Genomic DNA, 27615 nt, shown 5'->3' with positions numbered 1-27615 from the left:
ATGCTGGTTTTGCTGGAGACCAGAAATGCTCTGCTGGTTTTTATCTAGCAGGGTTTACATCCGTTTGTCTGGAGCAACCTGACGCCCCGCCTGCCATCATGTTAGAGTACATATCCCAAACATGTCCCAGTCCAACACTCTAACATGCTGTTTTTTTTAGGAGCATTGGAGCAGAGAATTGACCACCTGATCACCTGTGTGTCTGTGTCTGTGTCTCTGTGTTTTGTGTGTGTCTGTGTGTGTGTGTGATGTAGTGTTGGCGAATACACAACACAACCGCAGGTTCTACGCTTTTGTGCTCAGAGCGGTCGGAGCGGAACAGATGAAGGCGGAGGATGAAACACTGCTGGTCCATCTCTCTCTTTGTTATGGTGATTTTTTTCAGAATGTGACCTTGAGCTGAAGTGACAGAGTCTGCTGATCGCACACACACACACACACACACACACACACACACACACACACACACACACACACACACACACAGCCAGGGAGTTCATCTTCAGCTCGTAGCAGGTTTTGCTACACTCTCTGTATCACTGACACCAGTTCACCCGCAGAGAGTCGGAAACTGGGTGTACTGGAGTGTATGTGTGCTGTTTCCATGCTGCTGTTACAGTGGAAGAGGTCTCTCTATCCCTTCCTGCAGGACTTGATGGGGACGGGATATACACTGCAGTCGTCAGTTAATGGATAATGTAGTGTCCAGTGGTGAGATCTGGATGTGAGGACTATAAATAGCTGACGTTTGGATCTCTTTGTTCTATTCTCTTCTACTTTAAAAACAAAGGTATCATATTGGATTTTTTTTAGACCTCTGCCAAATCAGTATAAAAGAATTAAACTGTAATGAAATACATTAAATAATTAATTTAATTATTATTATTGTTAATAATAATTAAGAGAAAGTCAGAATATAAGGGAGTAGATGTGTTAAACAATTTTGTATTCTATATGTACTAGCTAAAAAACTACTGTGGGCAATAAATTCCTGATGTACAGATATAATACAATATGAAAAGGCAGAATATGCAAAGAAATTATTATTTTCTTTAATAGTCAGAAGCTTAATAAACACTTGTGTTTAAAATTAGTAAATTTTCTTTAATGATTTGATGGTTCAGGCTTTAAAGGGTTATATATATATATATATATATATATATATATATATATATATATATATATATATATATATGTATCGTATTTGGGATTAGTAGGACCTAACAAGCATATAAACTAAACTTAGTCTTTGTACAGGAAGTTGTAAAAAAACGATGTCCTTCTGAGGCCAAAGGGTCAAAGTGCTTCATAAGGAGGTTCTTCCATAGAAAAAACTATTTTGGTTCCAAAAAGAACCATGTTTGTATTAGAGATCTGTGAGTGTGAAGAACTTTACATCAGGTGAAGCTTCTTTAGGTCTCGGCTTCGCTCAAAGAAACATTTGAATCACGTCCGTTTTTAAGAGTGTAATCTTTCCAGTAGGGGGCAGTGATGTATTACAAGTGGTGATGGTGAAAATGAACTGAAATCAGCTGTGAACCTGTCTGATGTGTGTCTGGTGCTAACAGGCTAAGAATCATTTTCTAGAAGATTAAACATTAAACCTTTTGAGAATCTCCATAACCAGCCTCTCTCAACCCAAAGTTTTTTAATATCTTCTGATAATGCTGACGTTCTCCACCCTGTTGCATCAAACCAGTGGTTCTCAATTTATTCCTCAGGGCTTTCCCTGATGGTCCATGTGTTTGCTCCAACCCAACTGTAAAAAGAAATGTATACAGTACAAATGTGGACCATCTGGCAGCCCTGAGGAGCAGATGATGTAGAACCACTGTTCTATCTAAAGGCTTTTTGGATAAGCTAGTGCTTGTTTGTCCTCTGTTTCTACTAAAAAAAACAAGCTGGCTCAATACCAGCGTCTGCAGGTAGCTGGTTTCAGATGGTCTGAGCTGGCCTTTGATGGTCATGCTGGTGAAAATATACCCTATACTGGTAAGCTGGTTGATTAACCAATGTAAATCTTGACCAGCTAGTCTACCAGCATGACCAACCTGATCAAGCTAGTCATACAGGTTGACCGGCATGGAAGCTGGGCCACCATTGAGGCTGGTCATGTTCATTATGCTGGTTGAGCAACGTGGTCATGCTGGTTGACTTGCTAGGTTAGGCTAGTCATGCTGTAGACTAGATAAGCCATCAAACCTAAATTCATCCTATGCTGGACAAGAGCTAAGCTGGTACTGTTCTCTTGATGACTGTTTCAATTACATCTGTAACAGGGCCTTGTAAACTTGGCCTCGTCATCCGCCAAAGCCTGCTCCATTACTTTAGAGGGGTAAGTGAAGTTTATTAGAAGAGCTTTATGAGGGGACTGAGTAAACATAAGTGTTGCTGTCAGCAGCAGAACTTCACTACTAGAAATCATTGTGACCTCTAAACAAAACACAAACCACAATAATGAAACACGTTCAAATGATTAACATTTAAAAAACATAACATTCAAGTTGTTTTGTTCAAACTGGGCTTTGGGTTGGGACCTACTCCATCCACTGATACAGCTTCATTATACTTCACCACAGTGTTGTGGGTTCGATTCCCATATCTGCTAAGCTGGGTTGGAACCTACTGCATCCACTGATACAGCTTCATTATACTTCACCACAGTGTTGTGGGTTTGATACCCATATCTGGGCAGTGGTGATTCGGTAGTTAGAGTATTGGATAATTATTTGTAGGTTTATGGGTTCGATACCCATGTCTGCTATGCTGGGTTGGATTCTACCGCATCCACTGATACAGCTTCATTACTCTACTCTGCTGCTTGCGCAGTGGTGGCGCAATGCTTCCATCACTGGGTTCCTGAACCCATGTTTGTGGGTTCGATACCCATGTCTGTTAAGCTGGGTCAGAACCTACTCTATATGCTGATACAGCTTCATTACTGTGCTTCTTGAGCAGTGTTGCTCAATGGATGCTCATTGCTGAGATAATAGGAAAAGGTTGTGGGTTTGGTAGACATGCTCGCTATGCTGGGATGGAACCTACTGTAATGATACAGCTTCATAACTGTAGTCTGTGACTCAAGCTGTTCATTCATTTTTTCTGGGACGGGAGACCCACCGAACTAACAACACACCACTAATCAGGGTCATCAGTGGCAGATGACGATTGGACATAGATACATAAGCTTAGTCTGGACCTTCAGGTGTGAAAATGCTCTTTCTTTTTGGTCAGAAATGTTGATGCAACAAGAGTAGATACAGTCTCACACAGCCACACCCTCGTCTCCACCAGACTCAGATTTCTGTCAGTAGGTTGTTTTTTTTGCATGGTTTCACCATTTGAACATTATTTGTACTGCTCAACCTTGAAGACAGACGCATGCCCTGAGATCCAATTAGCGTTCCTCACTGACTTTGATCTGCTACTGTTATACATCAGAGTCTTTACCCACGTGCTAATCCAGGTACGGCTTCAAGACATGCGCTGACTGTCTGCCCTGACACCCTGCCAAATTTAGCACTTCATGTTCCCCGCAAAGTCCCCTGTCTCTTTCCTCCTCTTGCTTTTAGAACTGGACTTGGACCAATTAGTCATCTGAAGAGCTCTCTCTAATTAAATTAACAGGAAAACGAGGAAAAGAAGCGTGAGAAGGAGACTGAATGCTCGCCGCCTGTGTCTGAGGCATCTTTGTAAACAGCACGAAAGTAAACAACAATTACACATCCACCCGGGGAGGAGGGAAACAAAGCCCTGTGATGCAGAAGCAATAGCAATTTTATTCCCCTGCAATAAAACAAACACTAAAATATAAATAATGAAGGAAAGCAGAAAAGAAATTAATTGAGATACATCATGGGTCTCATGAAAGGTGCGAAAGTAATTTAAAAATGTTCTGCTGAGAACTTTAGTTCAACTTAGAAAATGACTGTGTACTTAAGTCTAGTGACTAAAATAGTCAAGTTAGCTCCAACAGGTGCAGTAACTCCTTTAGAGGGCGGTAGTGAGTAACGTTAGCTCTAACAGGTGCAGTAACTCCTTTAGAGGGCGGTAGTGAGTAACGTTAGTTCTAACAGGTGCAGTAACTCCTTTAGAGGGCGGTAGTGAGTAACGTTAGTTCTAACAGGTGCAGTAACTCCTTTAGAGGGCGGTAGTGAGTAACGTTAGTTCTAACAGGTGCAGTGACTCCTTTAGAGGGCGGTAGTGAGTAACGTTAGCTCTAACGGGTGCAGTGACTCCTTTAGAGGGCGGTAGTGAGTAGATATCTAGATTTGTTCTAGATAACAGGTGCAGTAACACCTTTAGAGGGCGGTAGTGAATAGGCTTTAGAGGGCGGTAGTGAGTATGCTTTGTTCTAGATAACAGATGCAGTAACACCTTTAGAGGGTGGTAGTGAGTAGGCTTTGTTCTAGATAACAGGTGCAGTAACTCCTTTAGAGGGCGGTAGTGAGCAGGCTTTGTTTTAGATAACAGATGCAGTAACACCTTAAGAGGGCGGTACTGAGTATGCTTTGTTCTAGATAACAGGTGCAGTAACACCTTTAGAGGGCGGTACTGAGTATGCTTTGTTCTAGATAACAGTGGGTCACAGTGTCAGAAACCTCATTAGCCGTGTTTCAGTAAAGGGGAGGCGTGGACATTTGTGCCCTTGTGCAGAGGGGAGTTTTGGCTGCAGCCTGTTGCCGTGTGGAGATTTACGGCTGTGCAGAGCAGGTTTACAGGGTGTCTGTACTGCTGGGGTTTGGCTCAGATCCAGATGGGACAGACAGCTCACTGGCGTGGAGACATCGTCCTCCAGCTGGCAGCGTCCACATAAAACAACCGTCATTGTTCCTCCTCACAAAGTCAGTCTTTCATTCATGTAATTAAAGGAACACTTTAAAAAGTCTGAATTTCATTTTCCCTCTAAAGTAAATCACACTGGCACCTGATGAGAAGTGAGCCTGGTGGAGCTGTTGCGCTCGGGGGGTGGGGGGGGTGGAGTGGTTATTAGGTTAACAATATGAGGCCAAATGTCAGATCAGCAACATCGGTCAAACTCTCTAGGAACTCAATGCGGTACTGTGGAATTGTTGACGATGTCTAACAGTGGTTTATGACACCAGTATGACCAGTGGTGGTGCCAGTCGTTGTGATTGGTGAGGATCATTAAGGGTCATATTTGGAACCTTATTAATTCCTCCCTCAGTGTGTGACACTACGGTTCATATGTGCAATAGTACTGTAATTGAATAATGGTTCAATATTAATTTTCCATATTTATTATCAGTTATAACCACTACACCACTTTACAAAAATGTATATAATTTATATATGTCACGGTTTGTCACCAGACAGAGGTGGACGTATTCGCAGGATAATTTAATGCTAGACAAGAAAACAGAAATCAAACAAGCAAAACTTACTAAATAAACACAAAAATCCCATAAACCGGCCAAATCTACAAACCGTGAACTGCCATGGCCGTGAACACAACAAGAACATCTTCTCTCACACATGCACACGACCAGACAAGGGACGACTGAAACAGAGGGGTACTTATACGGACACTAACAAGAGACTCACAAGGAACACCTGGGACTAACAAGTGGGTGTGGCTACAAAAGAGACACTGGTGGAAGCACTAATGGACAGGTGTGGCTAGGGCAGACAAGACACAAACAGAGCCAGTTGCTTGGGAGCACATGGCAAAACCAAACAAAGGCAGACATGAAAATATATATTTACATTTTTACATTTTTATCGCTTTGTCCAAAATGTATTTTATTTATTGTTATTTAGTGTTTATATATTTTTTTCTTACATTAATGGTTGCAGCTGGAACAACTGTAATTTCCCTCCTGGGATCAATAAGTATTTCGGATTCTGATTCTGATTCTGGATAACCGTTTGCCCCATATTTATGAGCCCGAGGAAATGAAGAAGGGCGAGTTTCTAGTGTTTGTGAAGCTGAAGGAATGAAGGGTCTTTGAGCGTTTGAGGTTTTGAGTGGTAAAGCTGCTGAAATGCATTAGAGTTGGAGTTGTTTATTGAAAATAAAAATGTCTACTGCTGCCCCCACCCTGCCTCCAGTCCGGTGTTCTCCTTCCTCCCCGGGTGGCTGGTGTCCCACACTGCAGTTACTGCATTTATCTTTTGCTATATGGTGCTTAAAACATCAACTGCTAATCCTTAAATCTATCTAATGGTCCCCTCCACATTCATCTCCAAAATACTGAGCGTATCACTGCCAATGTAGGACTCCATAAACTCCAGAGGGATGAGACTTAATGTTCATTTCCTAATATGAATCATTTCTTATTATGAACCATCACAATTACTTAGATCTCAGGGAGCTGCTTCTTACCTATTCCCAAACTCTGAAACCCTCAGCAGGGGGAGGAGCCTTTTCCTATTGGAATAACCTTCCAGATAATGTTGGGGACTCAGACTCAGTCTTAGTCTTTAAATCTAGGCTGAAACTCATCTGTTTAGTTCAGCTTTTGGTAATTAATATTTCTTAGATAAAGGCTGCAGGTCCAGGGTTCGAGGACACAGGGAATTGTAGTACACTGAGATGCTGGAGCTGTCGTCTCGCAGCTTACACGCCATCACTCAGGTTTGTGGACGGTGGAGCAGATGGACGCTAGTGTTTCAGGGAGCTCCTGTGTCTGTGTTACCTTCTGGCTCTCTCCTTTTAATTAGGCTGTTATAGTCAGACCTGCCGGAGTCGTCAGACACACTCTGATTCTGATCAACATTCTCTGATCTCTATAAAATCCTCTCAGAACTAACTCTGTCTCTTTACCTTCTCCCAGTAAATGTCTGCCCACTTGTCTGGCCTAACGACTGGCCGAAACTGCTGTGATTATATTAGATATTATATTATGATATCAGTTCACCTAAACAGTCTTGGGGATTCAATGACTTTTATCAATAATTTATCAATAGTTCTGATCAGAGGAGGATAGGTTGGGTCCCCCTTGTGAGTCTCGGTTCCTCCCAAGGTTTCTTCTTCTATGGAGTTTCTCCTGCACTGTGGTGTTTGGCTGCTCACTGGAGGTCTTGTTGATCTCTTAGATATATTTTTGATCTTAAACTGATTACTGATTCTCTAAAGCTGCTTTTGGAGAACACCAGGTGGTAAAATCGCTTTACAAATACATTTTTTATTTGATTTGATAAGATGTAAAATCTGAAAATTGTGTGTGAGACTTGCTGGAGGCTCAAGCAGAAGTGATTCTTAGTAAACACCTTACATGTACAGCTGTGGTTAAGCTGGAATGTTGATTGGTTGAGGTTAGGAAAATTAGAATACACTATATGTCCAAATGTTTGTGGACACCCCTCTAATAAGTACATGCAGCTACTTCACACCCATTGCTGACACAGATGTGCAAAGGCACACATACAGCTTGTCTAGGATCTGTAGATGTTTGGACTCAAGTGCAGTTCATTTATTTATTTATTTAATGAAACTACCCCTTTTTGGGGGGTATTATTTTATGGTGCGTGTAACAGATGATCATTGTCTTAAGTCAATACAAGATTGGTGCTTGGTGAGACTGTGGTGGGGCTTGAACTTCCAAACCCTGGAAATGGGAGCCCAGTGTGTTTCCACTGCACCACCACAGCTGTGAGAGGGGGCAGTATAAACACTGTAGAAAAAGGGCGGGAAAACAAACAAAGGAAACAGCAGGAATGGTGTGTACTCAAACAAAGGACAATCTAAACCCCTTTAACTCAAACTATTTTCTTTTCTTCTAGTTTTCCTTTTCGCCACTGTTTACAACAAACTCTTTTCAGCTGTTCACCACTTTAACTTTTCAGCTCTTGCATTTTTTCACAACTCAGAACACCTGTTACCGCTCGCCCCTCTACAAAGGTGCGACAGGGAATTGTGTTTGGCTGGGTGTATATATACCGTTCCACACAGGTGGGTCTGGTCAGCGCTGATTACCTCTTGGGCTTCTGGGGCTTGGAGTTCCTTGCTCCAGCTCCACCAGCTTTTCTACTGTGCTGGCCAGGCCCCCTGCTGGTGGATGACAGTACACTCTGTCTGCTAACAGTAGAGAAGTACTGCCAATAGAATAGGACTCTCTGGAGCAGATCAACATCATGACCCTATTGGCTCCATGCTGCCTAATGCCAGGCGTGGGCTAGAGGGGTATAAAGCCCCCCAGCATTGAGGAGCTGTGGAGCAGTGGAAGAACTGTGTTCTCTGGAATGATGGTGGAGGAGCTCCATCCAGTACATCCTGATCTCACTAACACTCTTGTTATTGAATGCAGTCAAATCCTCGCAGCAATGTTCCTCCTCCACAATCTAGTAGAAATTTTCTTCTCTGGACAGTAGAGACAGTTACTCCAACAGAAGCAGAATCAACTCTTTTAATCCCCTTGATTTTAGAAGAAACAGTGAACGAACAAGTGTCCCAATACTTTTGTCCATAAATAACCAGTGCAGGTGGGCTGCAAAGGTTTTGTGGCTCTCTCGCAAAGGATAGTTACAACAAGTCCTATGAGCTCAACTATACCAAATGTTTTACCACTAAAAAACCTGAGCAGTCGTTTGGGTGGGCAGGTGATGAAGGCCTGCAGGGTCCCAGAACTGCCCGTGACACTCTGCTATCTATCAAAATGAACAAAGGTACAGCCTGCAGCAAAAAACATTAGCAGTCAGACTGAAGCCTGAATTTTATCTGTACTTTTGTCCATTTTTATTGATAACAGTGTGCCATATGTGTGACACTGCATATGTCTTTGGCTGATGGACTATGGTTAGGCTGAGGGGACAATGGTGTAAATTTGATTTATCACTGAACTATTGCTTTAATGAAGCCAGACCGCCTGAGACAATGTCATGTCTTGCGGGAGTGCTGCAGGTCCTGCAAGGTGACGGACTGAGTCTCCAGTGATGGAGTGTGTGTGTGTGTGTGTGTGTGTGTGTGTGTGTGTGTGTGCGCGCGCTGGCGGCTCAGAGCCGCAGGTGTGAGCTGGAAGAGCTGACACACTCTCGTCCGGAATGAGGACAGATTACAGAGACACATCGTCACCCTGATGAAATGGCTATCAGACTTCGGGAGACAGTCGAGTCAGACAGAAGCTTTTAAAGGAAAACGTCTCCCTCCTGACAAGCAGGGCAAACTTTACGAAGGGTACACGGATTAAGGCACACACAGAATTGCTGAGCGCTCCCTCATGGACAGCTTTTTTACACGTGCATTTCTGGACAGTGTGAGAGCTGCAGAAGCTTGATCTGAAGGTGGAGCAGCATGTGGGCGGAGGTGGTAGAGTAATACTACAGGATTTTACACTAATATGACTCTATGGGTTCTGCAGCGTTACACAGCAGTTCTGGAGAGAGGTTCTCCTCCTGCAGCTCCACCACCAAACCTCCATAGTGCAGTAGCAGCAGCAGCGCTCCGGCCCGGAGTGGGAATGACGGAGACGCCCTTCTCCCTGTTCAGTTCAGTCAGTGAGCCCCCTCTGGAACTGAGATGGAACCACTGGATGACACCAAATTTAGAGAAGAATGCTAATGGCTAATTCCATTATGTCAGATGCCTGCACTAGCTGGCAAAGGGAGGACTCCTGGACATTTATGGCTGTGGCATCATCAGGGATCTAACCTCTGACCTTCTATTGACAGAATCAATAGTTAGACAGCGCCACCTCTCGGGAGCCCACTTGCTAAAATGTAGTTTCATGTTTTTCTGTCCTCAGGCTGAGAAGATTAACCCAAACTTATATGAACTAAATAGAGTTTACTTCAAAATGTATCTTGTGATGTTTATGGTAAGCTGTAAAATGTAAAATGATATAAATGACCTCCATCCATCATCCTATCCACTGCTTCCTGGTCAGGGTTGTGGTGGGTCTGGAGCCTACCAAGAATCATTGGGAACAAAGTAGGAATACCCCCTGGCCAGTCCCTCACAGGGTACTATTATTTACATGACATGACAACTATGTTAACTACACTATAAAAAGTGGACTAAAATTTTAACTAAAAATGACTTAATGACAACAACTAATTAAACCAGGGTAATTTAATAATTCCATAATTTAAATAAAGCACTATTTGATACAGTATTTTTTTGAAATAAATAAACTTGAGATAAGAGGGTCTTAAAATTTTGTCCCATTGTGGCAGCGCAATGTGCCACAATGTCACAGTGTTCATAATCCTGGGACATTTGATGTACACACACACACACACACACACACACACACACACACACACACACATGTTCCTATCTCTATCCTATCTGGAAACATTTCATATCCAGAGAAGACAGTAAACAGGGTACACACACACACTCTCCATACAGGTACACTAATCTCACCTCGGTCACAGCGAAGACCCTCTTCCCACATGGAACCACTTTGTACCACTTGTCATGCAGCATGTCCATGTAGCCATCTGACTTGTAGCGGCTAACGTACTCGGACACGTTACGGGTCAGAGGAGAGTTCTGGGGCAAGCCGATCCCATACCCTGGAAAGAGAGACACATGTATTGGCCAGCTTATTCTTGACGACTGCATTACTTGTTCCCTTCAGATGTGTATTTGTATTTGTAGGAATTGGTTGTTTTATTGATTGTTCATTTTGGACATACACACGTGGACAAAATTGTTGGTACCCCTCGATTAGTGAAAGGAAAACCCACAATGGTCACAGAAATAACTTGAATCTGACAAAAGTAATAACAAACAAAAATTCTATGATAATTAACCTAAGAAAGTCAGACATTGATTTTCAGCCATGCTTCAACAGAATTATTAAAAAAGTAAACTCATGAAACAGGCCTGGACAGAAATGATGGTACCCTTAACTTAATATTTTGTTGCACAACCTTTTGAGGCAATCACTGCAATCAGTCGATTCCTGTAACTGTCAATGAGACTTCTGCACCTCTCAGCAGGTATTTTGGCCCACTCCTCATGATCAAACTGCTCCAGGTGTCTCAGGCTTGAAGGGTTCCTTTTCCAGACGGCATGTTTCAGCTCCTTCCAAAGATGCTCAATAGGATTTAGGTTAGGGCTCATAGAAGGTCACTTCAGAATAGTCCAATGTTTTCCTCTTAGTCATTCTTGGGTGTTTTAGCTGTGTGTTTTGGGTCATTATCCTGTTGCAAGACCCATGACCTGCAACTGAGACCAAGCTTTCTGACACTGGGCAGCACATTTCTCTCTAGAATCCCTTGATAGTCTTGAGATTTCATTGTACCCTGCACAGATTCAAGACTCCGTGTGCCAGATGCAGCAAAGCAGCCCCAGAACATAACGGAGCCTGCTCCATGTTTCACAGTAGGGACAGTGTTCTTTTCTTGATTGCTTCATTTTTTCGTCTGTGAACATAGAGCTGATGTGCCTTGGCAAAAAGTTCCATTTTGTCCATAGGACATTTTCCCAGAAGCTTTGGGGCTTGTCAACATGTTTGGCAAATTCCAGTCTGGCTTTTTTAGGATTTGTTTTCAACAGTGGTGTCCTCCTTGGTCATCTCCAATGAAGACCACTTTGGCTCAAACAACGACGGATGGTGCGATCTGACACTGATGTTCCTTGAGCTTGAAGTTCACCTTTAATCTCATTAGAAGTTTTTCTGGGCTCTTTTGTTACCATTCATATTATCCGTCTCTTTGATTTGTCATCAATTTTCCTCTGGCAGCCACATCCAGGAAGGTTGGCTACAGTCCCATGAATCTTAAAGTTCTGAATAATATGTGCAACTGTAGTCACAGGAACATCAAGCTGCTTGAAGATTCTAGTCTGTATAAACTAGATAAAGGTCTTTTCTGAGTGACAGGGAAGAGAGTCTGAGTGTTCTCTTAAAGAGGGGAATGAATGTGTTCTCAGGGAAACCGGAATCTGAGTGTTACCTGTAATGAGAGGATTCTCAGGGAAGCGGGAATGAATGTGTTCTGATGAAAGTAGGGATGAGAGTGTTCTTATGGAAATGTGAATAAGTGCGTACGTAGCATATCATACTGCTGTCAAATACACTCACACACACTCACACACACTCACACACTGCTCAAACACGAATGTTATCAAGGATTTTGCCTTACTGTGAACCCACACATCACCGCTGTCACACACACTTTTGCATCCTAATACTGTCCTGCTCTCATCTTCTCTCCTGTCCTCACCTCAGCTAAACACACACACACACACACACACACACACACACACACACACACACACACACACACACACACGTCTCTCTGCTTTCCTCTGTTTTCTTCTTCTCCTTTCTTTGCTATGTTCCTCTCTCCTCTCCCCCTAACCCTTCATCCCAACCCTCACATCAACCTCAACCTCAACCCAGTTAATCCAGTTACAGACTGGGATCAGCCGAAAGTCCACACCACTGTGAAGATCTGAACTTCTGAATACAGTGAAAACAAATGAATTCAGAAGATCATAAACACACAGTTCAGCTCATCAAACTCTCCTCTTCTTCCTCTTCTCTTCCTTTCCTTCATCTCCTCTTCCTCCTCCCCTGTCCTCTTCTTCCTCTCCTTTTTTCTCCTCTCCTCTCCTCTCCTTTTTTCTCCTCTCCTCTCCTCTCCTATTTTCTCCTCTCCTCTCCTCTCCTCCACTGTCCTCTCCTCTCCTCCACTGTCCTCTCCTTTTCTCTCCTCTCCTCTCCTCTCCTTTTCTCTCCTCTCCTCTCCTCTTCTTCCTCTCCTCTCCTCTTCTCTCCTCTCCTCTCCTCTCCTCTTCTCTCCTCTCCTTTCTCTCCTCTCCTTTCATTTTCTCTCCTCTCCTCTTCTCTCCTCTTCTCTCCTCTCCTATTCTCTCCTCTCCTCTTCTCTCCTTTTCTCTCCTCTCCTATTCTCTCCTCTCCTCTTCTCTCCTTTTCTCTCCTCTTCTTCCTCTCCTCTCCTCTCCTTTCATTTTCTCTCCTCTCCTCTTCTCTCCTCTTCTCTCCTCTCCTATTCTCTCCTCTCCTCTTCTCTCCTTTTCTCTCCTCTTCTTCCTCTCCTCTCCTCTCCTTTCATTTTCTCTCCTCTCCTCTTCTCTCCTCTTCTTCCTCTCCTTTTCTCTCCTCTCCTTTCCTTTTCTCTCCTCTCCTTTCCTTTTCTCTCCTCTCCTCTCCTCTCCTTTCATTTTCTCTCCTCTCCTCTCCTCTCCTATTCTCTCCTCTCCTCTCCTCTCCTATTCTCTCCTCTCCTCTCCTCTCCTTTTCTCTCCTCTTCTTCCTCTCCTCTCCTCTCCTTTCATTTTCTCTCCTCTCCTTTCATTTTCTCTCCTCTCCTTTCATTTTCTCTCCTCTCCTCTCCTTTCATTTTCTCTCCTCTCCTCTCCTTTCATTTTCTCTCCTCTCCTCTCCTCTCCTTTTCTCTCCTCTTCTTCCTCTCCTCTCCTTTTCTCTCCTCTCCTTTTCTCTCCTCTCCTTTCCTCTTCTCTCCTTTCATTTTCTCTCCTCTCCTTTCATTTTCTCTCCTCTCCTTTTCTCTCCTCTCCTCTTCTCTCCTTTTCTCTCCTCTTCTTCCTCTCCTCTCCTTTCATTTTCTCTCCTCTCCTCTTCTTCCTCTCCTCTTCTCTCCTCTTCTCTCCTCTCCTTTTCTCTCCTCTCCTTTTCTCTCCTCTCCTTTCCTTTTCTCTCCTCTCCTTTCCTTTTCTCTCCTCTCCTCTCCTCTCCTTTCATATTCTCTCCTCTCCTATTCTCTCCTCTCCTCTCCTTTCATTTTCTCTCCTCTCCTTTCATTTTCTCTCCTCTCCTTTCATTTTCTCTCCTCTCCTCTTCTCTCCTCTCCTTTTCTCTCCTCTCCTCTCCTTTTCTCTCCTTTTCTCTCCTCTCCTTTTCTCTCCTCTCCTCTCCTCTCCTCTCCTCTCCTTTCCTTTTCTCTTCTCTCCTCTCCTTTTCTCTCCTCTCCTCTCCTTTTCTCTCCTCTCCTATCCTCTCCTCTCCTATCCTTTTCTCTCCTCTCCTCTCCTTTTCTCTCCTCTCCTCTCCTCTCCTATTCTCTCCTTTCCTTTTCTCTTCTCTCCTCTCCTTTTCTCTCCTCTCCTCTCCTTTTCTCTCCTCTCCTCTCCTTTTCTCTCCTCTCCTATCCTCTCCTCTCCTATCCTTTTCTCTCCTCTCCTCTCCTTTTCTCTCCTCTCCTCTCCTCTCCTCTCCTCTCCTTTCCTTTTCTCTTCTCTCCTCTCCTTTTCTCTCCTCTCCTCTCCTTTTCTCTCCTCTCCTCTCCTTTTCTCTCCTCTCCTATCCTCTCCTCTCCTATCCTTTTCTCTCCTCTCCTCTCCTTTTCTCTCCTCTCCTCTCCTCTCCTCTTCTTCCTCTCCTCTCCTCTTCTTCCTCTCCTCTCCTCTCCTATCCTCTCCTCTCCTCTCCTCTCCTATTCTCTCCTATTCTCTCCTATTCTTCCTCTCCTCTCCTTTTCTCTCCTCTCCTATCCTCTCCTCTCCTATCCTCTCCTCTCCTCTCCTTTTCTCTCCTCTCCTCTCCTTTTCTCTCCTCTCCTCTCCTTTTCTCTCCTCTCCTCTCCTCTCCTATTCTCTCCTCTTCTTCCTCTCCTCTCCTTTCCTCTTCTCTCCTCTTCTTCCTCCTCTCTCCTCCTCTCTCCTCTTCCTCCTCTCTCCTCTTCCTCCTCTCTCCTCTTCCTCCTCTCTCCTCTTCCTCCTCTCTCCTCCTCTTCTCATATATCAAACCATACCCGCTGTTTCGGAGCGTCTCCCTGGTGTGCTGCTGGCTGCTGGCTGTAATATGTCTAATAAAGTAATTTGGAGAAGTTGTAAATGGCTGACCACTCTATAAAGCAGAGGCTGAAGGATGGTCCTGCTGTGTCTGTGTGCACACAGCATGGCTCTGTGTTAGCTTCTCTTGATTAGCCCTGACTCCATTAGCCCAGGCTTTATCATAAAGTTTGCAGAGAGACTGAGCTGTTAATTGAACGGCCCGCTGTTTAATTCCAGAGGCTGGACAGCTCTCACTGACTACATCCCACACTCAGCACTCCCACACAAAAGGACCGTCCACTGCAGTGGCCAAAACACGGTCAGTTCTCTAATGACTTGAATTATGAATAAATCAATCAGGACTCCAAAATGGGTTTCTTCTGCTTTGAGGAGGATAAAAACTATTGATTCTGTTTCCTTATTTTAAATGCAAACGCAAACGCTGCCTACATCATTCATTACTGCTGTAGAATAAATACTGTACTCTATTAACATGAGCTGCTCTGGCAATGCAAACACATCAATTACAGCCCACAAAGAGAAGCAATGAAACTGACTATAGCTCAGCATTCACCATCTCTAACATTCAGCAGCTCAGCATTCACCATCTCTAACATTCAGCAGCTCAGCATTCACCATCTCTAACATTCAGCAGCTCAGCTTTCACCATCTCTAACATTCAACAGCTCAGCATTCACCATCTCTAACATTCAGCAGCTCCGATTTCACCATCTCTAACATTCAACAGCTCAGCATTCACCATCTCTAACATTCAGCAGCTCAGCTTTCACCATCTCTAACATTCAGCAGCTCAGCTTTCACCATCTCTAACATTCAGCAGCTCAGCTTTCACCATCTCTAACATTCAGCAGCTCAGCTTTCACCATCTCTAACATTCAGCAGCTCCGATTTCACCATCTCTAACATTCAGCAGCTCCGATTTCACCATCTCTAACATTCAACAGCTCAGCATTCACCATCTCTAACATTCAACAGCTCAGCATTCACCATCTCTAACATTCAGCAGCTCAGCTTTCACCATCTCTAACATTCAGCAGCTCAGATTTCACCATCTCTAACATTCAGCAGCTCAGCTTTCACCATCTCTAACATTCAGCAGCTCAGCTTTCACCATCTCTAACATTCAGCAGCTCAGCTTTCACCATCTCTAACATTCAGCAGCTCAGATTTCACCATCTCTAACATTCAGCAGCTCAGATTTCACCATCTCTAACATTCAGCAGCTCAGCTTTCACCATCTCTAACATTCAGCAGCTCAGCTTTCACCATCTCTAACATTCAGCAGCTCCGATTTCACCATCTCTAACATTCAGCAGCTCCGATTTCACCATCTCTAACATTCAGCAGCTCAGCTTTCACCATCTCTAACATTCAGCAGCTCAGCTTTCACCATCTCTAACATTCAGCAGCTCAGCTTTCACCATCTCTAACATTCAGCAGCTCAGCTTTCACCATCTCTAACATTCAGCAGCTCAGCATTCACCATCTCTAACATTCAGCAGCTCCGATTTCACCATCTCTAACATTCAGCAGCTCAGATTTCACCATCTCTAACATTCAGCAGCTCAGATTTCACCATCTCTAACATTCAGCAGCTCAGCTTTCACCATCTCTAACATTCAGCAGCTCAGCTTTCACCATCTCTAACATTCAGCAGCTCAGCATTCACCATCTCTAACATTCAGCAGCTCCGATTTCACCATCTCTAACATTCAGCAGCTCAGATTTCACCATCTCTAACATTCAGCAGCTCAACTTTCACCGGCACTATAAGTTCAGAATTTAATAAATAGTAAGGATGGAGAATCCAGAATCTGAGCTAGCTGAACTTTTTGAAATCCTTGCACATGCACTCACCAATACAGCAGATAATAACAGGCACCTACAAAACACAGCAGCTTCACTTTCCACACAACACGAGTCAAAGCTTTCACTCCAGCTGGAGCAGAATTACTAAGGTCGTAAAGTTGGACCAGATACAAGCAGACCCTGTTTCTGTATTTATTAACTGATCCACATTTGGATGCATTCCTCTCTGACTCCACAGAATTGCCGCCCTCTACAATTATTGGCACCCCTTGGTAAAGTTGTCAAATGGTAATGAAGAAGTGCTGGAGGCTGTAGCATGTAACTGGGAGTAAATGTTAATCAGGTTTTTCTCTATTAAAATCACAGCAGGGTTCAGAGAACATGCAGATAACATCATCTGCAGAGCCACTCATAATCCTAATAACAGCCAAGCTGAAGACAACACCAGCGGAAACTTGGCAAAACATAAAGCTCTGATGGAGCTTGGTTAGCTCTGCTCTAATTAAATTGATCGGACAAGATCAATGATCTTGAATCTGCACCGTGTGTAGTTTTAACAGTCTGACAGTAAAGACTGTGGAGTAGTTTTAATCCAGTATGAATCTTATATCGTTTTAATTCCCCACCCAGAGACAGAGAGGCAGGTCTGCCCACTGGGTCTCTGACGTATGGCTATGGCATCACTGAGGATTGAAGCTACTTAGACTGACACGGCTACACCTCTTAAGTCCAGTATGAATTTCTAACATATTGTGCATGTTCTCTGTTCCTCAGGTCGGCCACACTCAGAGGGAGGGAGCTGGGGTGAGATGGTTTTGAGATGTTTTCACTTTTGCGCTGCAGATCTAACACATGAATAAATGTAGAAACACTGTCCGCCACTGAACAAGGCTGTGGAACCTGCTGAGTCTGCCAGAAATCTTGGTGTCCTTCTCGACTTAAACCTCAGATCACGTCTCTCATTAAATCTGCCTTCTTTCACCTCCACGACATTCCCTGTCTTTGACAATTCCTGACTGTAAACCCTTTAACCTTCATAGATCCGCAGGCGGGAGTCTTTCTTTATTGATATACAGTACATTCCCATAAAGCAACCTTGAGGAGGAAAGGACTCTGTATTGTTCTATTTATAGTATATATTGGCTTTATTGTGGGAAGGAGAAATAAACAAACAAACAGGATCTGCTTATATAATATATATATACAGAAACAGCAGACACTTTAAAGACACTTTTAACATTTTTTCTTGTATTTTATTTTTTAGGAACCAAAAAAATGAGGTTGTTTTGCTGCTTAGATTCTTTACATAATTAATGTGTAATGATAAACAGGTACATCAGGTGAACAGGTTCAGAAAGGTACCTTCAATAGCGAAAGGCTTGCCCACAGTCAGCAGCTTGCAGTCGGCATCTATGGACACCTCGTAATCCAGCAGGGCTTTGTCCATGATAAAGGCGTCCAACTGAGCTGGATCTGTCCTTGAACACAACAAGAGCAGAGCGGTCAGACACACACACACACACACACACACACACACACATTTTATATATTATATATATATATATATATATATATATATATATATATATATATATATATATATATACACACAAGCTTCTGATTATAGACCAAACATTTCCACGTTGAGCTTGGCTGAATATCTGCGGCTGCTCGACTGCAACAGCATCCAGCTAATCTTTTAATCGCAGCTCTGATCAGATCCTTCGATTCCCTCATTCAGACATTTCAGCAGTGTGGAAGGAGTCAGAAGCTGGTCAAAGTGTGTGGGTGTGGGTCAAAGCTAGTGGATGATCAGCCCACCTCACATCTTTTGAGACCACATCTAGTGGTTTAAAGAAGCAGGTAAAACCAGTATAGGGTAAGTTTTCATTTGAGTTTGATGGTTAAGCTGGTCTACCAGGTTGGTTGTTCTCATCATACTGGTAGATCAGCTAAGCCAGGAGATCTACCACCCTGCAGAGTTCAACTCCACCACGAATCTAACACACCTGATCCAGGTAATGAAGGCCTTCAGGAGCAACTGAACATTAGAGTCAGCTGTGTTGGGACTGAACTCTTTGGGGTGGTCTGATCTTCAGGAGCAGGATTGAGCAGCCCTGAGCTAAGCCATCAAGTACACTATATATGCTAAGCTGGTCATCATGCTGGTTATGCTGGCAACCAACTTGGACTACTAGTTTTGGTCATGCTGGTTATGCTCGTCACCAGCATGACAACCTTAACCAAGCTGGTGACCTGTTATGTTGGCCAACCAGATTGGTTATGCTGGTTCACCAGCTTGTTCAAGTTAGACGGGCTGGTAGACCAGTTAAACCATTCTAAATAAAAACAACAACAACAACAACAACAACATCTGGATGGGAAGGATGCGCTGTTGTACGGTGCTTGGCTTTTTTTAGCTGTATGCTGCAGTATTCTGCTCAGTGTTCGGTAGTTCTTGGAATGTTTGTCAGTGTTTGGCTCTGTGTTACAGTGTTGAGCTGGTTTGATGCAATGCTTTGCAGAATTTTGCATTTAGGCAGTGTTTGGTGATGCTTGGCAGTGTTTCATTTTTCAGCATCCCTTCATCGTCTCAGTGTGTTATGTAGGTGTTCACAGGGGTGTGGTTGGGGACGGTGAAGTGGGACAGCAAATCCAGCCCTCAGTAAATGGACCACTGGCTGCTGCATTCGGAGCTACATCGCAATTATCAAACCCGACCATTGTATTCACCAGGAACAGCGAGCCAGTCTTGCCTTAGTCTGTTTGGACCAAGTGAGGAGAATCAAGCCTGAGAAACACTTCACAGGTGCTACATTCACCAGACAGCAAAGCCAAGTGAGTTTTGCTTTACCTCCCATTGGGCCAGATTTATAAAACAATCCCCAGATTTACCGTGACGTTAAACGGATGTAGCACTGCAGTAACAAGCTTGCTCATTCATAAACAAGGATCACCTCATCATCATTTCTCAAGTTGATGATTACATTTGATACAGCAGATAATATATTTGTTTATTTGTTTTAAAGAACTTTTTTATAAGAATCTTCAGTCCATGTTAGCTCCAAATAGGTGTCAAGTTGGTCATTAATAAACATGAGGTCATTTTACTGACATATAGAGCCAGACTGGCTGTTACCGAAGTCACGTGTAAAAATACTGCTTACATACTTCACATTTTCCATTCTTGCCCTTTTTTCTGAATCTGGTCCTTTGCTTTATATGGAGACAGGCAGCGGTTGCACTCTAAGGACTGTGGGAGTGTCAGTGGAACGAAGCAGGAGAAGAGGTTGAGAATTATATGCAAATAGGAGGTTGCATAAACAGATTGTTGAAAGGTAGCATGCTGCATTTCATCAGGTGTCACATCCATATTCAAAGCACATAGAACACATAAAAACAAGCCAGTGTTGAGAAGTTGGAGGAGAAGATAGCAGGAGATTCTAAAAAACAACAATTTGGTCTTTTCTGCGTTTCATCAGAAGTTCAGAAAACTAGCCTTCAACTCTGTATGACTGCAGCTGTGGAGAGCCAAACCTGCTGGCCCTTGTCTGACCTGCTGGGGAAAGTGATTCGCTTCAGTGTAAAAGCACCTTTATCCACAGAGAGTGGGAAGACTTTTCCCAGACGACTGCAGAGCATCCCAAACTCACCCTCCAATAAAAGTATCGCTCCTTCAGTAGAAGTAAAAGTATCTGTGTAAAGGTTCTGAGTGACTTACAGAACTACAGAAGAAACACTGTACACGGACAGGAACTAAAGTGTGTTAGAATCCATACTTTTGTTTGTCTGTAATTTTTGGATGTTGTAAATGAGCTAATTGAATATTTCTAAAGTAGATGACAATAGCCCAGGATGTATTCCTGCCTCACCCCCAGTGATAAGCTCTGGACCCACTGCGACCCTGACCAGGAAGAAGTAGATAAGAAGAAGGAAGGATGGGTAGATGAAAATAAGCTTGATGTGTTGGTTGTTGATTTAATTGCAACTTTATTTTCACAATTTTAGAGCACTAATTTGTAATTATAAATCCATTTAATGCAATACATTTGATCAAATTATTGGATAAATGTAAATTAATCACTGCTAATATCACCACTGCAACAGTTCTAGTGTGTAAATCTCACTCAGCTTATTTCACTGTTAAACAAAAATTGATGAAAATGCTTTTAGTGCATTTTGGAACCAAACCCTTAATTTCCGTCCAACTTTTAGCTTGCTTTGTAATTATCATGGGCTTTTAACACGGCCAAGGGTCTCCAGGAAGAGAGAGAACTAATGGAGAAACACTTAGACCTAGAATGAATGAAGAAACACAACAAATGGAAAAAACACAGTTAATCATTTTATCCTGGAATTAGAAATGGAAAAAATGCAGTGATGGATTTGTCTCCTAATCAGTTCCTCCACATTAGAAAGTCTCGTCTGACTGCATGCAGGGTGAATAATCGAGATTCTGGCAGATAGAGGTCTTATATAAGCAACATGCAGCAATATCTGACAATAAAACCTGCAGAGGAAACCAATCTGACAGAAAGGTAGCCCAAGGTTTTGGCTGGCACTGTGGAGGTTTTCGCCAGGGATGTGAGCAGTAAAGATGCTGACCGTGTTTTTCGTCTCTGGAGAAGTGAGCTGAGGTGGTTTTGACACGAGATAGAAAAAACACAGCATCAGTCATAAAATAGAGAGAAAGGGCAGAAATAAGTGTGTGTGTGTGAGGCAGAGAGATAGCAAATGAGAGACAGAGAGAGAGAGACAGAGAGCGAGGGCACGATAGCGATAGATTGGGAGAGACAGAGGGGGGTTGTGTACTCTAGGGAATGTTCTATCTCCTCTGAAGAGAACCTCTGGCCTCCTGCGGTGGGTTTAGAGGATTTGGGGGTGCCTGCCGCTGCCTCTTTTACAATTTGGAGGCCGCTCGGGTCGTGTTGCTCTCAGGGGCGAACAGAGACAGACTTACAAGTTTCAGGATTACCAGAGCAGCTGCATGTTCCAGCTGCCTTTCTCTGTGCATACTGCTTTTGTCTGAAAGCCAGCAACTGTGTGACTCCTCTAATTCCTCTTTTAGGAAGGAGAGCGAGCCGACACAGTCCCCGGGGTAAATCTGTAAGAGCTTTTAGAGGAATAGTCTGTCAAAAACAATACAACTTTCCATCTCTCTAAACTCTCTCTAGAAATTAATGTTGGAGATCTTAGACATTCTTTTAAAACCATGATTCATGGCTATATAAATGAAATCATCTGGAAAAGCATGAAATGACGAATTAGTTTTATTCCTATTCATACTACCACCACTAATAATGATAATAAAAATGACACTTTTATAGATCTTTTCAAAGAACCAAAGGCACTTATTACAATTACAATGAACATGTCAATGACTAAACATCAGAAAAACCATATAGATGACAAAAATGAATGACAACAATTTACAAAAGAGATCACAGAGGAGGCAATGATCAATTATGACAGATTCAGGACAGAGGACGTTTGTATGCAGAAGGAAGTGGGTGTTTTTTGGGTTTGAACATAATAATGAAGGTTGGAAGACGGAATAGTAAGCAGTCCATTTGAAGAAGACTTGAGAGTTTACATAGGTGTGTAAGTCTTAAAGCTTCAGAAATCAATGATGAAAAACAAGGACTGTGATGCTGTGTTTACATTATAACAGAATGTGACAATGACAATGTGAAACAAGATGTTTAACGAAACTGCCAGCCTTCTGCAGTGCTGCGTCCTATCCGGAGTTCAAATTCCTGGAGTTCAAAACTTTCTCCATCAGCCACAGTGGCAGAACAGATCAGATACTGACCGGATGTTGACCGGATGTTGATTGGTGTAGTGCAATAGGTAACAATATTGATTGGGGGTTGCCTACGTGTTCCTTATAATATTGCTTTATTTAATGATCTCGATTTTTTAAAATATAGGTAATGATGATTAGGGCACAGTTTCAGACACAGCTAATGTCTGTGATTGTGTCTGAAAGTAGTGGAAACTGCACTTTCTGTAATACCAGGGTAGTACTAGTGTCAGGTCCGCGTCATCACGCCTGTCCCCAGGGGCGAACTCGAGTTATGGTCCGCAGGCATTGGGTTTTGCGAGGCGCTTTCGCTCGCGCCCCGGATATGTCCTCGACTCTCACTCCAGCTAGGTGACCCTCTTCTACTTCGCGTCTTCAGGTTTGGTCAGCCTAGCCATTTATGGTTCAGCGGCTGGTTCCCCAGCTCTCTACCCCCGGTTTTGTGTAGTCTCTGCATGATTCACGTGTGTCCTTAGTTTTCCCCTTAGTCTCCCCAGGCACTGCCTAGAAGGTTATTTTGTATTTTCCCCGTTTTCCCGATCCTGCTCACCCAGCTCAGCTCCCAGAACCCTCCCCCGGTCTCAGGTGTGCTTTGTGTTCGTCCGTTTGGTTGTCAAGTTTACGTTACTTTCCTGTTTAAGCCCTTTTAGTTGCTGCATTACTTGCTTTCAGTTACTCTTTGTATTGTACCCTTTTTGTTATTAAAAGTACTTGCATTGGACCCATCTCTGCGAGTGTTCATCCCTCGGTGCCTGGCCTAACCAGCCATGACAACAAGTACATTATGATGCCTTAAAGTCTTGTTAATGCGCAATCTGTGTTTCAACCAGCTATGTCCTCAGTGAAATGCTCCACTGCTTTATTATTATACATGTCAGAGAACCTCCACCTGCTGAATTAAAACTATAATGCTAGCTTCTGAAGTAGGGATATCCCAAACCAGTAGATTGGGCTTGGGGCCCATTCAGGCATGTTTTAACAGATCTAGTATCAGTATTTGAAGTCTGACCCAGTTCTGATCCTTTGTTTGTGTTCTAGCAGAGCACTCTCTGGCATCCTCTAGATGTCACTAACATATATTAGCGACAGGCTGCTTCACCCCAAGTGTGTGAAGGAGCGGTATCGCAGGTCCTTCCTTCCTGCTGCCGTCAGACTACACAACCAGCACTGCTCCCAGCGGACCACATACACACACACTTAACTACACACACATGTTCATGTTCAGGGAATACTATGTGCAATATCCCCCCCATGTGCAATTAAGAGTCTTTTGCTGTAAATAATATTGTTTATTGCTTTTTTAATTCTTATCTATATTGTGTGTATATAGTGTAAATTATTTATTTATCAAAATTTTTTTTGCTATGTCTTGCTATCCCTTTCTGCTGTTACACTGTGAATTTCCCCACTGCGGGACTAATAAAGGACTATCTTATCTTATCTTATCTTATCTTATCTTATTATTCCCAACTCCCAGCAGTGAAGAGCATTCTCTGAAGGTAACAAGAACATTTATAGTGGAACTATTTTACAGTGGAACGTGAGAACGGATCTGTGGTTCTAGAGCTTTGACTGAATTTGATCTACGTTTCCTCCAGAATTTCTCATTACAGTTGCAATCACAGTTATTTAACAACCATACTTTTTATTTGCAAAATGCCAGCTGTTTGTAATAAACCAATCAAAAATGACCATTTAAATATATTTAAATAAATATTTAAATATCTCAACACAAATAATAAAAGTTGCTTGTCCCAATTCAACACAAACTGCCACTTTTAATGATGGCTACAGTCTCAGCATTAAAATCAACCCCCTGAACAAAATCCCTCATAAGACACACATTCACAAATCACAGGGAAAATCAAGGGCTTCAATAGGTGCATCAGATGTGCCTGAGATGAAACACATCAAATACCTGGACTGACTCAGGAGGTTTTATTGCACGTAAGAAATATGGCGAAGTCAAGAGAGTTGTCTAGATGGTTTAGAGAAGAGCTCACTGCTTTCATTAACAAAGAAAGGGATCCAGAAAGAAGCAAAGCACTGAATGCTCCTAGAGACCCAACTAAAAGCAGAGTTCACAAATTAAAGGAACACTGCACTGCACTACACTACCTGGACGTGGCAGAAAGAGGACGCCATCACTTGAAGCAAGATGGTGGCAGCTGGTACTAGTTCGCACAGTAAGGTCATTGGACCTTCCAACAGGACAATGATCCCAAGTATACCTGAAAGTCCACCAAGGCTTGGTTTCAGAAGAAGTCCTGGAGGATTCTGGAGCGGCCATCACAGTTGTCCGGCTTATAAAAAACCTTTGGTGGGATGTAAAGAAGGCGATTGCAGCAGTGAAGCAAAGAATATTAGTGAACTGGCGGTCACTGCCCAGGACTGGCTACGATTCCTCAGGAATGGTAAGAGCTAAAAGAGGACGCCATCACTTAAAGCAAGATGGTGGCAGCTGGTACTAGTTCGCACAGTAAGGTGTACACTAAATGCTGAAGGTCTCCAGGCCTGTACACCTCTTCTGATCCAAAAGCACAAGAACAGTCAGCTCCAATCTGCTCAGAACCAGATAAGCAAGCTACAAAAGTTCTGGGGTTCTGTTCTGTGGAGAAATGAACCACAACTGGACCCTTTCAGGGCTATGGATCTGCGGTGTGTCCGGAGGTGAACGAATGAAGCATATGATGAAAGTAACTTCCTGCCTACAGTGAAGCATGGCGGTGGCTCTGCAATGCTGAGGTGAGCAAGATGGAGTCAATCCATCAGGAAATCCTAGGAGAAAACCTCATGCCTTCTGTGAGGAAGCTGAAGCTTGGGCGTCATTGGACCTTCCAACAGGACAATGATCCCAAGCATACCTGAAAGTCCATCACGGCTTGGTTTCAGAAGACGTCCTAGAGGATTCTGGAGTGGCCATCACAGTTGTCCGACTATAAAAAAACTTTTTTGGGGTATAAAGAATTTTACACTGGTGGTCACTGCCCATGACGACTGGCTACGATTCCTCAGGAATGGTGTCTATGCATCACGTTTGCAGCATGTTGTAACAGCAGAAGGGGCTCTAATAATTACTAAAGACGCTTGTCATGAAGGGGGTGAAAAATCGGAGACTGCAGTAGTCATGTGACAGTGACATTCTGTGTTGACTTTAGAGAAAACACTTGTTCTATTAGTTGTGTTTTGTTTGATTGGTTTATTGCAAACAGCTGACAGTTTCTACGTCAGCAGCTTGAGAGAGAACAGACCACAAGAACAAGAAGTACCTCAAAAAGTGCAATGTCTGACACCTCGCCAAGAAAATGATGTTTCACTTGTTTCAGTCATTCCTTCCAGACCTGGGTTGAAGAACACCAAAGGCGATTCTTTGTGTTGTGTTCATTAGCTCATTCCCAGAGACACTACATGGCCTGTACTACTGCCCAACTGCTGGGCTACTCTCTTCCTCTGGGATACAGACCATGAAATGAATGAAATGAAGTTGCTGTGCTTGATACAGGACTGTGTGAGAAACTCTACATTCCTGCAGCTTTGTGATAAACTGATCACATGGGTGAGAACTACTCCAACACTGAACATCCTGGCACTGTTTGCACTTTTATTATCAGATCAGAAATACCAGCAGCTATCTATAAATACATCCTCAAAATGCTGAGTCCTGTACAGTGTGCACTCAGGAACACTGAGACTCCAAAGCTAAATAATAACATAATAACATTTGAAGAAAAGCAATGTTTATATATGATAATGTTTCATTTAGCATTTAAAACATTTGCTTTAAAGAGTGTGGAATCAGTGGACATATTAATAAAGATTAAACTTTATACTATAAGCTACAAACATAACATAGCAAGTATCGATTTAAATATTGCAAAATAGATATCATAAGTATTTAGATGTTCTGTTTAAAACTACAATAAATAAATATACTAGACATATATTAATTATTAATACATTCAGGTCATTAAGTGCTATTAGAGCTTCATGCTGGATATTAAAGTTATTAAAGCTTCATACTGGATATTAATGTTTTTAAAGCTTCATGCTGGATATTAATGATATTAGAGCTTCATTCTGGATATTAATGATATTAGAGCTTCATTCTGGATATTAATGTTTGTTAGAGATTCATTCTGGATATTAATGATATTAGAGCTTCATTCTGGATATTAATGATATTAGAGCTTCATTCTGGATATTATTGATATTAGAGCTTCATTCTGGATATTAATGATATTAGAGCTTCATTCTGGATATTAATGTTTGTTAGAGATTCATGCTGGATATTAATGATATTAGAGCTTCATTCTGGATATTAATGATATTAGAGCTTCATACCGGATATTAATGATATTAGAGCTTCATTCTGGATATTAATGATATTAGAGCTTCATTCTGGATATTAATGATATTAGAGCTTCATTCTGGATATTAATGTTTGTTAGAGATTCATTCTGGATATTAATGATATTAGAGCTTCATTCTGGATATTAATGATATTAGAGCTTCATTCTGGATATTAATGCTATTAGAGCTTCATACTGGATAGTAAAATTATTAAAACTTCATACTGGATATTAATGATATTAGAGCTTCATTCTGGATATTAATGATATTAGAGCTTCATTCTGGATATTAATGTTTGTTAGAGCTTCATTCTGGATATTAATGATATTAGAGCTTCATTCTGGATATTAATGATATTAGAGCTTCATTCTGGATATTAATGTTTGTTAGAGATTCATGCTGGATATTAATGATATTAGAGCTTCATTCTGGATATTAATGATATTAGAGCTTCATTCTGGATATTAATGTTTGTTAGAGATTCATTCTGGATATTAATGATATTAGAGCTTCATTCTGGATATTAATGCTATTAGAGCTTCATACTGGATAGTAAAATTATTAAAACTTCATACTGGATATTAATGATATTAGAACTTCATACTGGATATTAATGTTATTAAAACTTCATACTGGATATTAATGATATTAGAACTTTCAGAGTAATTATATGAAACTGCACTGTTACTGTTTTCCTTCATGTCAACCACCAAGGTATTAAATGTCAAACTCAGGAAGCTGTTTCCGTAAAATGAATAGAGCTAATAGTATGCATTAATGTGTTTGTGCTCCATCTAATTCCTCTTTCAGGAAGAGAAGAGTGATCTAACTGCTGGATGCACCCAGACACCAAACCCAAGAGCTCTTCAGGAGGTGGGGTGTGTGTTCTCATTTCATCATAGTCTTCAGTGTGTTCTGATCGGAGCCCCTGGGCATCTCATGCTGGACCTCGCAATTACTG

General features: G+C 42.4%; 1 protein-coding gene across 1 annotated transcript in view; it reads right to left on the bottom strand.

Annotated features, from left to right (window-relative positions):
• The window catches only part of grin3ba (glutamate receptor, ionotropic, N-methyl-D-aspartate 3Ba), a 112180-nt gene that overhangs the window by 12634 nt on the left and 71931 nt on the right, over positions 1 to 27615 (bottom strand). Inside the window, 2 exon segments of the mRNA XM_072691395.1 lie at positions 10328 to 10479; positions 17864 to 17979. Coding sequence (XP_072547496.1) covers positions 10328 to 10479; positions 17864 to 17979 — 268 coding nt within the window.

Source organism: Salminus brasiliensis, chromosome 11, assembly GCF_030463535.1.
Source record: "Salminus brasiliensis chromosome 11, fSalBra1.hap2, whole genome shotgun sequence".
NCBI lineage: Eukaryota > Metazoa > Chordata > Actinopteri > Characiformes > Bryconidae > Salminus > Salminus brasiliensis.
The sequence above is the reverse complement of the archived record's forward strand: the minus strand, read 5'-3'. Positions and strand labels throughout refer to the sequence as shown.